An 11,626-nucleotide genomic window follows, 5' to 3' on the forward strand; every position below is an offset into this window, starting at 1 on the left:
TATTATTATTATTGTTTTTATTATTATTATTATTGTTATTATTATAATTATCATTATTATTATTGGTGGTATTATTGTCTTTATTATTGTTTTATTCGTATTATTATGATTGTTTTAATTTATATTATTATTATCATTATTACTATTGGTATTATTGTTATTGTTTTATTTGTATTATTATTATTGTTTTTTATTATCATTATTGTTTTTATTTGTATTATTATTGTGAAATATCCAAACGGTTTTAGACATATTTGGAATCTCCTTTACTTTTAAACTCATACATATATATATTTATTATATGAAAATCTAGATGTTGTCCTTGAATATCTGATTATTAAAGGCTGAATATGTAGAATCCTCATTAAAAGCGATATTTTAAAAAAAAACATCCATGGGGCGTTTTGAGGGGTACAGAATAAAAGTTTTGCTGTTCCCTAACAAAATATATATATATATATATATATATATATATGTAGTCTGAATAAATATTTATTATATTAATTATTCATTTATTTTATTTTATTTTATTTTTTAACGGGTTTTACAATGACTTTTTTGTCACGTTTTGTTTACATTATACCGGTCAATAGCGGCCAGCATTGCGGGGTTGCAGCTACTGTAGGCTGGCACTGGGTAAAGAGAAAGGGACGTTATTTGTTTACATGATATACTTTGACGTTATAAATAAGCTTATGTTAATTAGTGTTTTATGACATTAGAGCCGGACCAGCCGTGTTCCCAGTCTTAATGCTAAGCTAAATGAGCTAACCAGATGCTGGCTGTATGTCAGCTCCAATAGACATGAGTGTGATAGCTATACTTTTAAAGAGACACCAACAGGTTTGATATTTGCTCAAATAAATAAATAAATAAATAAAACAACGTATCTCCATTTATATTCATCATAATGAAGCATGACAATTTATTAACCATAACGCACATCGTATTACTCCTTAACAGGAAAGAAGGTACGACATGCCAAGTAGCGCTTTCATATCATGTAAATAAGTCGTACTGTCATTAAAAAGAGACGGATTTTAACACGGTTGTCTTGTCATAAAACACCACACAACACACTCTTCCTCTAAACTGATGCTTTTTTCAAGTCCTCGGGCAGCACTCTGCCTTTCTTCCGCGCCCTGTCCTTCTTCTTCTCTGTCTTGGCGTGCTTGCTTCTCTGGAGGTTCCTTCGTCTCTTGTCTTGACGTTTCTGCATCTTCCCTACGACCGTCTCGCTGCGCTCGTTCCAGTTCTTCTTCTTCTGCGTACGCCTCTTCTCCTTCCTCTTCAACGAGGAGCGAAGCATGTCCTCGTCGTCTTTGATCTTGATGCCCTCCGCTTTGTAAAGCATGTTGGTCCACTTCATCTTCTTCTCCATCTCGCGGGCCTTCCCCTCGTCTTTCTCCCTCAGCTCCTCCAGCTTTGCCTTGCGAGCCTCCACGCGGCCGAGCAGCTGCTTGTAGTTCTTCCCCGTCAGTGGCGTTATCTGGCCCTTCATGCTCTCCTTCTTCTTTTTCTTTTTCAGCATCTTGTCTACGTATCCCTCCTCCACCGTCTCCACCTTGTTGAAGACGATTGCAGTCTCGTTTCTTTTGCTCGCGGCTGGGGCGGGCTCTTCTACTTCCTGTTTTATCTCTGGCTGGTGTTCCTGGCCACTTTCTTCAGCCAGTTTCTTTGCCCGAAACTCTTTCCTCTTCCTCTTCTTGCGCTCCCGTTCCAGCTTTCGCTTGGCTCGCTTTGCCTGGACTGCCTCTGATGCTGCGTTCTTTGGGGCTCCCTGATGAAAGATTAGCGTACCATGTCAGTGAGTCTACAGTAAAATACAAACTATGTTAGAAATAAACAAAAACAGGAACGTGCACATCATAATGTTGGATACACTGCCTCAATACATCTGTGTTTTCTTTTGTTCATCTTTAAAAACGGCATACCTGCCCTCTGGACTCTTCAATCTTTTCATGGAGTCTCTTACGTAGAACGTCTACCGTGGAGAAGCTGGACTCTACGTTCCCTCCTTTAAGAAAAAGAAAAGATGTGACTGTAGGAAAAGAACAGTTTCTAATAACAGGATCAGACTGCTTAATATATGCTAACTGTACCTTTCGGTGCCTGTGTTTTAGGTCCCTTTATGCTCGGAGCTTGGGAGCCGTTCAGTTTCGCTTTCTTTGCTGATGCAGAGGGAGAAGACTTTTGTTGGGATTTGGGAGGAGGTGTCTTCTCATCTGTGCCCTTTTCTTTAAAATGCTTCTTTTTACACTTTTTCTTCTTCTTTGGAGGACCAGTGTCAGTTTTACCCTTGTAATAAGCTGCACACAGACAAAAACATGTATTAATGATCACATTATATATTCCACATGAGAACATTAATGTCAAGTGAACTGTCGTGATCCTGCACGTGTTATTACAGGTAACAGAATGGGAGAACAGAACCCCAAATTCAATTTAATCTTACAGAAAACACAGAAAAGCTGGAAATCTTCAGCATTTTGTGCATTAAAAATACATAAATTATAGTTGCTGATGTTTCTGTCGATCCATTAACTGATTGGTCGACAAATTACTGTTTGTAGCACAAGATTAACCAATCAACTGTTTCACCTATAAAATGTCAGAAAATAATGAAAATAGCCGAATAAAAAATTATTATGCATTCAAACCATTCGATCGAATTATGTCAAACCACTTGTGTAACATGAACATATTCGTTATTTATTACAAGGCTTGTTTTTGAATCATATATAACTTTTTTCTAAACTTAAATCTATTATGCTTCCTTATCTTCTGACCTAGGCTCCTTACATTGCAAAAGTGGTTTGACATCCGCAGGTGAAAAGATAAGGAAGCATAATAGATTTAAGTTTAGAATAAAAGTCATAAAAAAAGTCACAAATAAAATATATTTATTCAAAAACAAGCCTTGTGATACACGAGGGATATTAGTCTTTATGTTGCACAAGTGTTTTGACATAATTCAATAAAATGGTTTACATGTATAACAGATTTTTAAATTCTGAATATCAAATGAATGTTGAATATCAAACTGACCTAATACTGGTATATTTAATCTACCAAATACAACCAGAGGAAAGCAGCTAATTCTCACATTTCAGGAGCTGGAGATGATTATGTGCTATTTTTGCAGTGACCCACATGTTATGTTGATCTGTTATTGTTTGTAGATTGATAACTCTTGCCCATTTCTCATATTCGTCTTCACTGTATCAGGAAAAGCTGCTTTTTAAACCGTGTAGCGCCTCCTTTGGCGAACCACATGTAATTACACATTGAGTTTGAGTATTTTGCACAAACATTAAACACACACACTTTTAAAACACGCATCCAGAAGTGAGCGTAATAAGGTAAAGACAGCGAGCCAACGTTACCGAACGGTCTCTTCTTCGGCTCCTGGTGGTCTCGTGGAGAAAACACTTTGCTCGCGAGCTTTTGAATGTACGAGTCCTTAGACGCGAGATCCATGTTTCACTATGAAACCGAGCCGTCACCTGTGAATGCAGCTAAAACGAACACATTACAGACAGACAGGAGCGAGCGTACTGACAGAAAATAGCAACACACTTCTGCACACACGTGGGTCCACAACACACGTGGGCGGAGCTTCGGCAAACCGGAAGTAGTAACACCAGAAGAAGTCCCCCCTCCTGAGCGGTTATGTAGCTGGTACACTGTGGGTGTTATGTAGTCGGTTGTCTCATCCAGCTTTTCGTTGATGTTTTGACTTGAGAATGGCTTCTTTAAAATCAGCGCTGGCTTATTCAACCAGGGTGCTAACGACACTTAAAAGACAGGTACATTACTTGTGTTTCTACATCCGTCACTTCGCTGTGTGTTGTTGTGAATGTCACATTTCTGACATATTTGCTGTGGTTGCAGACGCATGTCATTTACATCAAGAGGGCTCTCCTCCTGCCCAGACTGACACCATTCAAACGTGCAGAAGGTAATGAAACACAATGATGATAGCTCTTTTGAAAAGCTCAAAAATACACATAAATCAATATAGGGTTGTTGTTTTTAAAGCACATAGTCAATGACAGATTAAATGAAGAACTATCAGGTGGATTTTTGAATTAGACAGATAAATGAATACGTTATTTGTTAATTGTGCACTATTTTGTAAACAGAAGATTCAATAGTTGCTTGTAAACTTAGAATTCTTTTCAAGAAATCGGCAATTAAAGGTTTCGTCATTAGAAAATGTTCATGTATGGTATTTAACAATGTAATTAGATTTTCATGGTCAAATTGTAGATTTGTGAAAGTTATGGGAAGCAATACTTTGTAATATTTATATATATATAAATATATATATATTCATCTTACACCGCTTGTCCCTGTCGGGGTCACGGGGGGGCTGGAGCCGATCCCAGCTGATATCAGGCGTGAGGCGGGGTACACCCTGGACAGGACACCAGTCTATTGCAGGGCACATAGAGACAGACAAAGACAGACATTGCCTACGGGCAATTTAGAGTCATGAATTAACCTAACACGTGCATGTCTTTGGATTGTGGGAGGAAACAGCAGAACCTGGAGAAAACCCACGCAGACACGGGGAGAACATGCAAACTTCACACAGAAGGGCCCCAGGAACTCTCTTGTTGTGAGGCAAAAGTGCAGACCACCACACCACCGTGTCGATAAAGCACTTCTTTCTTTGTGTCACAGCTGATTTTCAAGAAAATCCTGGGACAAACATCAAACACTGCAAGAGTTGAAAAAACCCAAAGTTAAAAATTGTATTCAGTGACAGCTCGTGTTTGATTCACCCAGCTGTGAGCCTTAAATGGGATTATATATAAGAACTCGTACAAAAATGTTTCATAATACTTCGGTCTGCTCTCGGGGGCCATTAGGGAAGCAGATGCTGTTCCAAGTAGTTAACGCTTGCTACAAAGTACAGCAAAATAACACGGACAAGTCATAAAAGCATCAGGTTTTACAATAAAACATCTTGGTGTAAGCCTTTTTATGAAAGAAATTAAATAAAAACAGCTCAGAGGAAAATAAAACTCCAGTATCTAAAATGTCATTTTGGTGTGTAAATGTCCTGTGTATTGTGTATTTCCAGGTAAGTTCTTCACCTTTGGGCGACAGTCGAGCTCCACAGCAGCCGGAGCAGAGAAAGGAGAAGACTCTTTCTTTAAATGGTTCCTGCTGCTCATCCCTGCCACCACCTTTGGCCTTGGTACATGGCAGGTACATCTTGTTTGCTTTGCGTTATCACCTCTTTAGAAAAAACTAGTGATTTATCTTTTGTTTGTTGTTGTTGTTGTTGGATGGACTCATATACTTTTTTTTCTATGAAGATGAAACGGCGTCAGTGGAAGATTCAGCTGATTAATGAGCTGAACAGACTCACTACTGCAGAACCCATCCCTCTTCCTCTTGAGTAAGCACTTTACAATTATTCACACACTTTTAGGATTGAACGGCAGGTCGCATAGCAGGACACGGTTCATTTGTGTTTGCTTGTCATTTGTCTCCCTGGACCTTAGTCCTCATGAGCTGAAGAGCCTAGAGTACAGAAGGGTGAAAGTGCGCGGACAGTACGACCACTCACAGGAGCTGTACATTCTGCCCCGCTCACCGGTCGACCCAGAGAAAGAGGCCAGGGAGGCCGGCAGGCTGTCTTCAAGTGGAGAGACCGGCGCAAATGTCATCACTCCATTCCACTGTACCGACCTCGGGTAAGACAACAGATCAAACACTGATGCACTGGGTTTACCCTGTAGTTAAACTATTGGCTGCATAGACATCTTCCATCCAACACTAGCTGATCTGCGCTATGTTCTCCTGCAGCATCACAATCCTGGTGAACAGAGGATACGTCCCAAAGCAGAAGATAAAACCAGAGACCAGGATGAAGGGACAGGTGAGTACAAGATTCCACCAATTTAACATTGCACTTCTGTAGGATTGTCTGCCTTGAGATGTGATCAAAAGGTCCCATTTTCTAAAAAGCAAGATTTCCATGTTTATTTTAATTATTATTATTATAAAGCGGGCCTAGATGCTATGTAAATACTCTGAAAATATCAAAACAACTTCTTTACGGTTGTGATGTTACAACTGAACTATATATAGGTGGAAAGTGCTGCTACAGGGCTGTCGCAGTCATTCCCCGGCTGCGATGGCGATCAAAGCCGATTGCCTACATTACCCACAATACATCTAGATCAGTTTGGTTGTGTAGTGACTTACATAGCCTCAGGCAGAGATGAGGAGCGGGCCTCACTTCACATCCCCTGAGGCCCTACATCAGCGTTTGTGCAGCTCCCACTGAAGCCACAAACACTCCCTAAAAGCTGTAAACTTTGTGGAGTTTCCCTTTAACTCATCATTCCTGTGGATGACACTGCAAACACGGTTCATTAACTTGAGTGTAACTGATCCACTTCTTACATTTGAATCCTTTGCCGTCTTTTCAGTCTTATCTGACACAATGTAATAATGATTTTGTGCAGGTGGAGGGTGAAGTGGAGGTGGTTGGGGTAGTTAGGCTGACAGAGACACGCAAACCCTTTGTACCGAACAATGATGTGCAGAGAAACCACTGGCATTACCGCGACCTGGAGACCATGGGCACGGTCACCGGAGCTGAGCCCATCTTCATTGATGCAGACTTTGGTTTGTTTTCACCAACTACACATTTCAGGATGCTCACATTAAACATACAACTGTGTGCAGAAAATAATGGTTAAACCCGCTTGTATAAGTAAACTGAATTGTGGTGAATGAAAGTGCCTTCTATCATGCAGGGAGCACAATTCCTGGCGGACCAATAGGTGGACAGACCAGAGTCACACTGAGGAACGAACACATGCAGTACGTAGTTACATGGTAAGTGGAGGAAAAACAGCCCGTTTCAAAGCTGACTGGATGCTGTTTCTCTGTAGAAAACCCAGATACATTAACTGCGTTTTCTTTTTTCCCCTTAAGGTATGGTTTGTGTGCAGCCACCTCCTACATGTGGTACGCAAAGTTCATCAAGAAGATTAAGCTGTGATGTGATTAAAGGCAGTGAACTTGGGTTGCACATGAATACTTTGATAGATTTATGCTGCTGTATATATTCACTGACTAAATGTAAATAGTTGTGGATTATTCTCCTGAAACATGTTTGAGAATAAATATAAATTAAGCTCTTGCATTCTTTGGTTTTATTTTGCCAACTGTTCTATAAACCAATGGGGACATAAGGGTAATACAATATGTTCTGCAGTATTGTAGAGTTTGTTTTTGGTTTTTTAAGTGAACAAGGATTAGTCGCTGTGACAGCTTGTGAGCAAATGGTTTTTTAGATGCAGGAGGCCCAATATCAATAGAAATCGAACTAGTCTGAATGTACATTGTTTACCAGCTCTGGTTAAATGGTTTAGACTTAAACCATCTGCACTTTAAGGCAGTTACTTTGTCAAAACCTCTCCTGTAACCACTCAATTCCCAACCTTAAAAAAATTAGGTGCTGTACTCAATGAAAGCAGCCTGAGATTGCCTTCTCACTAAAACAGATTTTTTTTTTCAGCCAACTGCACAAATTACACCACTTTCTTTACATAGAAAAAAAGTTGTTTGCTACAATAATGTTCTAAATATGAAATACAGTGCCTAAAATAACCCCATCATTAGCTCAACTGACCAGATCCCTTTAGTCTCACCAATTCCATCACCTGCTGCCTAGGAAACCACGTACACCCCACACTAATATTGTAATATTTACTTCTCAACCCCAGCTGTCAGAAGAATAAATGCTGCGTTGATTTAACTAGAAGGCTAAATTGATTGGAAAAAAAACAAAACAATCTCAAGCAGTCTCTTTTTAGGACATACATTTTTTATTCCAAACAATTTAACCAAGCTTGGTTGCCAGTTCCTTGGCCTTTGCCTTCTCCAGCTTAGTGATGCGGGCTGTGGATTTGGGGCCCATGATACCACCTCCCCAGTGACGACGGATCTGGAAAACAATTTTTGCAAACGTTTTATCATGGTGCAATTTCTTCTTTGATATTAACATGCAATTTGACTTGTGGAGATACTTTAGTTCAATCAAATAAATGCTCACCTCTTCATATCTGTCGTTGTAGTTGGTCTTGATGGCTTCCACAAGCTTGGCAAGTGCACCTTTATCCTCACTAGGAGAGAACACGGCTAGTTAATAAAGCGCTGACGTAATTTAGAGCTGGAGCCACGAGATTACCAATTGAATGACTGTTGACTTTACAGAAGGATAATGTTCAGGATGTGAACTGGAGTCATTTTTTTGGCCAATGCTCAGGGTTAAAAAGCTCAAAAAGCATCAAGGTGTTTCAGTTGAAGAAATTCAAGTCATCATTGCATTAAGGCCAAGTTAACTAAGACTTCACAAGATAGATCACACCAATAAATGAACTTTGATAAATGACTAAAGACATTTGATTTTCAACACAGCATTTTAATTCTGCATACTTACGGGTTTGTCTGTGTGAAGGCAACTGAAGTGCACGTCTTTCTGTGCACCAGTCTGCCCAGTCTAGCCTTGCCCTTGACGATGCAGTATGGGACGCCCATCTTGCGGCACAGAGCTGGCAGGAAGACAACAAGCTGGAAAAGCAGGGGAAACGGGAGATCAATTTAACAATTGTGTTGAAATCTGACAGATCTGTAATGACCCAATAAACGTTTGTGGTCTCTGCTCAGGGTTAAAAAGCTCGGAAGTTTTGATCCACATAAAGGATTCAGGTGAAGAAATTCATACATCATTGACAGTAACCACTTTTTTAGACTCAACTGTGATGAATGTATGACAAGCGTACCTCAATTGGATCCACATCGTGGGCGATGATGACCAGCTGAGCCTTCTTGCTCTCCACCAGAGAGGTGACAGTGTTCACACCTGTAGAGAAGAGGAAATGGAAATTATCTCTTAGCCAGTAAAAATACTGCCCCTGAAAATATGTTTATATTGTTGGCCAGTGCTCAGGGTTAAAAAGCTCAAAAACCATCACGGTATGTTTCAGGTGAAGAAATTCAAAACATCACTGCACCCAGGCCAGGTTAGATAAGACTTCACTAGATGGGTCTAACCACATAATAAACCTCAATAAAATGGGCTTTTCATATTTATGTAGATTTGTAAACAGGTTATACTAATATGTTGCCCATCAATTACATTTTCTACAGCTGTTAAGTTACTCTGTTCTTTGCACCTTACCTGCACGGAGGACAGGGGGCCTCTTGGTAGGGGTATCTCCCTTTCCAGCGGCCTTCTGCTCAGCGCGGGCCAGCAGCCTCTGTTTCTTCTCCTGCTTCGTCTCTGGCCTGTACTTGTGGGCCAGCTTGAACAGCTGTGTAGCTGAAAAGGAACATAGATTACGTTACAAATTTAAATCAACCACCCAACAGTGGCTAATATGCATGTTTTATTCAACATCTCAAGTAACTGCATCAGTGATCTTGGTGGATTGTCAGCAAGGGTGTTCAGATAGCAAATATTCGTTCACATCATTTGCAAAACCACAACGGTACCAATAAGGACCCAAAAAGCCTTGAAATACAGATTTTCTCACTAAGGTGCAACTTACCGGTCTGGCGGTCCAGAGCCTGGGTGAACTGGTTGATTGCCGGGGGAACCTTCAGACGCTTGTAGAGGATGGAGCGCTGCCTCTGAAGGCGGACATAACGAGGCCATTTCACAAAGCGTGTCAAATCACGCTTGGGCTGAATATCCTGGCCTGTGGGAAAACACAAAAGGTGTTTCAGTATCTGATATCAAACTGGGAGAAGTCATTCTTAGCATTTGAAGTGCATCAGCGATCTTGGTGATAAAAAGTTGTCTTCAGTGTTGTTAAGATAGCAAATATTCTTAACATCATCTGCACTGTAACAGTCCCCGTTGTCCGAAATGAAACCTAAGGGTTCTTACCAATGCCAAAGTTCTTTGGCCTCTTCTCGAACAGGGGGTTGACTACTTTTTTGGCCTCATGTTTCTTGGCCACAGAAGGGGCAGGTGCCACCTTCTTCCCCTTAGCCTTCTTTCCCTTAGGCTGTCGAGAAAAACAAAAAACAAGTGTTAAGATGCATTAATGATTTCCTTGTCTGTGATAAATCCTTGTAGGTTTTTGGCCAATGCTCAGGGTTAAAAAGCTCATAAAGCATCAAGGCATGTTTCAGTTGAAGAAATTCAAAACATCACTGCATTCAGGCCAAGTTAGATGAGATTTAACGAGGGACTCACATCGATAAAGCACAACAAACATTAGATATTCAGCACAACCTGACAGGGTTTACAGAGTGGCATCTACTTTAACTTATCCAGATTGGAAAAGCAGCATGAATAGGCTTCAGCGTATATAACTTAAGTGCAGCCTCAGTCATAGATTTGTGCATAATTACAGTCTAAAGCCCCACTGAATGTAAAAGCCACGAATGCATAAAACACTTTGTATAAAGCTCAAACGCAGTACAGTGAATAAAGCTCGCTGACTGCCCATGTTGCTCAGTCTACACTGTTAGCATTGCATGCCCAACGAACTCGCTTCAAGACGATGCTGCAGCTTAGCGCCGTTAACTTCAGCCTTATAGTTTAAGTCATTCACACAATATTGAACTACCAAGCTACTGAAGTCACTAATACGTAAACTAATTAGACTTAAGCTATGGTAGCTAAGTGTAGTGTAAACAGCGAGGCTCGGGCCCATATGCTAACATTACCGGGTACAGCACCCGGATACACTTGTGTACCCATAAATTATACCAGCTTGAAATGTCCCTACAGACTTTCATTAGTCACACAATTAAATTAATAATATGAGTGAAGTGTTGGTAGTTCAGTAATGTGATAGAAGTCAAGCATGTTCACGTTAGCTTTAGCTTCTGAAAGGGAGTCACGGTGCTACCCGTACCGGCTACATTAGGCGCGACTTATCCAAGTTTTACCCCAAAAATAACAACACATCAACGCGCAATATCGACATTATATAAACGGACAGGCGTCAAAGAAGTCATTGGTAAATTTTACAATTCAAGAACACGCATTAATAAAAGGATGCAGACAGATTAAACAGCTAAAGTTATTCCGGAGAAACAACAGCTATGCACCCACCATGTCGGTTCAGGCAGAAAGGAAGACCGAGGCATTCTGGGTAGCGTAAATACCGCGAGGCTTGCGCCGTGATTACGTGGCCTCTTTACGCACAGATCTGGAGTCAGATCTCACAGATACTCTGATCCAGGTTTTTGCATTATAACAATTAGGATTCTGACTCAGGATCAGTGTTACAATACACAGCTGGCTTTGTACGTCATACTCAATTGGACAGTCGTGATATTTTTTATTTCCCGTAAACTGTGGCAAGATATTTATAGATTAATTTTAGATAATATCTGAATTTCTGAATTTCTGTTCTCTTGCAAAATGTCCCCTTTTTAAAAAAAAAATAATCTAATTTTAATTCTTGCAAAGTTTTACATCCACAAGTTTAAATTTGCCAAAGTAAAACACATTTGTTGTGTTTTCGTGAAAGAACTGGAGGTTAATTCAAGTCAATATCCTGTGCTTATAACAAGAAAGCTATCAAAACTATAAATATGTGCTCCCACTTTAATATCTTTAATTCAATTTAAT

The 11,626-nt window shown here is 40.1% G+C and overlaps 3 protein-coding genes across 3 annotated transcripts; 1 reads left to right on the forward strand and 2 right to left on the reverse strand.

The window, feature by feature from the left end:
* Positions 1–940: 940 nt before the first annotated feature.
* surf6 (surfeit 6) lies at positions 941–3,593 on the reverse strand. Its single transcript, XM_083930360.1, has 4 exons — positions 3,387–3,593; positions 2,103–2,309; positions 1,935–2,017; positions 941–1,780 (listed from the first exon to the last, which is right to left on the reverse strand). The coding sequence occupies exons 1-4, from the start codon at positions 3,478–3,480 to the stop codon at positions 1,088–1,090; spliced, it is 1,077 nt and encodes a 358-aa protein (XP_083786486.1). The 5' UTR covers positions 3,481–3,593; the 3' UTR covers positions 941–1,087.
* Positions 3,594–3,669: 76 nt separating this feature from the next.
* Positions 3,670–7,135, forward strand: surf1 (SURF1 cytochrome c oxidase assembly factor). Its single transcript, XM_083930464.1, has 9 exons — positions 3,670–3,809; positions 3,895–3,961; positions 5,093–5,220; positions 5,331–5,413; positions 5,520–5,711; positions 5,824–5,896; positions 6,489–6,651; positions 6,783–6,864; positions 6,964–7,135. Exons 1-9 carry the CDS (start codon positions 3,747–3,749, stop codon positions 7,028–7,030), a joined length of 918 nt encoding a protein of 305 aa, XP_083786590.1. The 5' UTR covers positions 3,670–3,746; the 3' UTR covers positions 7,031–7,135.
* A 703-nt stretch (positions 7,136–7,838) lies between these two features.
* Positions 7,839–11,138, reverse strand: rpl7a (ribosomal protein L7a). The gene is made up of 8 exons (XM_083929568.1): positions 11,105–11,138; positions 9,926–10,046; positions 9,585–9,734; positions 9,215–9,355; positions 8,817–8,896; positions 8,474–8,604; positions 8,087–8,156; positions 7,839–7,978 (listed from the first exon to the last, which is right to left on the reverse strand). The coding sequence occupies exons 1-8, from the start codon at positions 11,105–11,107 to the stop codon at positions 7,874–7,876; spliced, it is 801 nt and encodes a 266-aa protein (XP_083785694.1). The 5' UTR covers positions 11,108–11,138; the 3' UTR covers positions 7,839–7,873.
* Between the last annotated feature and the right edge of the window lie 488 nt (positions 11,139–11,626).

Source organism: Echiichthys vipera, assembly GCF_963691815.1.
Source record: "Echiichthys vipera genome assembly, chromosome: 16".
In the NCBI taxonomy this organism is placed as follows: Eukaryota; Metazoa; Chordata; class Actinopteri; order Perciformes; family Trachinidae; genus Echiichthys; species Echiichthys vipera.

Bases quoted from the DNA above. Each gene is read 5' to 3' on its own strand.
- rpl7a (XM_083929568.1), bottom strand. The intron at 9,735-9,925 runs GTAAGAACCCTT...GTTTTCCCACAG, and splicing joins GCCAAAGAACTTTGGCATTG to GCCAGGATATTCAGCCCAAG. The intron at 7,979-8,086 runs GTGAGCATTTAT...ATTGTTTTCCAG, and splicing joins ACAACGACAGATATGAAGAG to ATCCGTCGTCACTGGGGAGG.
- surf1 (XM_083930464.1), top strand. From the start codon at position 3,747: ATGGCTTCTTTAAAATCAGCGCTGGCTTATTCAACCAGGGTGCTAACG. The intron at 5,414-5,519 runs GTAAGCACTTTA...CCTGGACCTTAG, and splicing joins CCCATCCCTCTTCCTCTTGA to TCCTCATGAGCTGAAGAGCC. The intron at 6,652-6,782 runs GTTTGTTTTCAC...TCTATCATGCAG, and splicing joins CTTCATTGATGCAGACTTTG to GGAGCACAATTCCTGGCGGA.
- surf6 (XM_083930360.1), bottom strand. From the start codon at position 3,480: ATGGATCTCGCGTCTAAGGACTCGTACATTCAAAAGCTCGCGAGCAAA. The intron at 2,310-3,386 runs GTAACGTTGGCT...GTCTGTGTGCAG, and splicing joins GCCGAAGAAGAGACCGTTCG to CTTATTACAAGGGTAAAACT. The intron at 2,018-2,102 runs GTACAGTTAGCA...TTTTTCTTAAAG, and splicing joins TAAAACACAGGCACCGAAAG to GAGGGAACGTAGAGTCCAGC.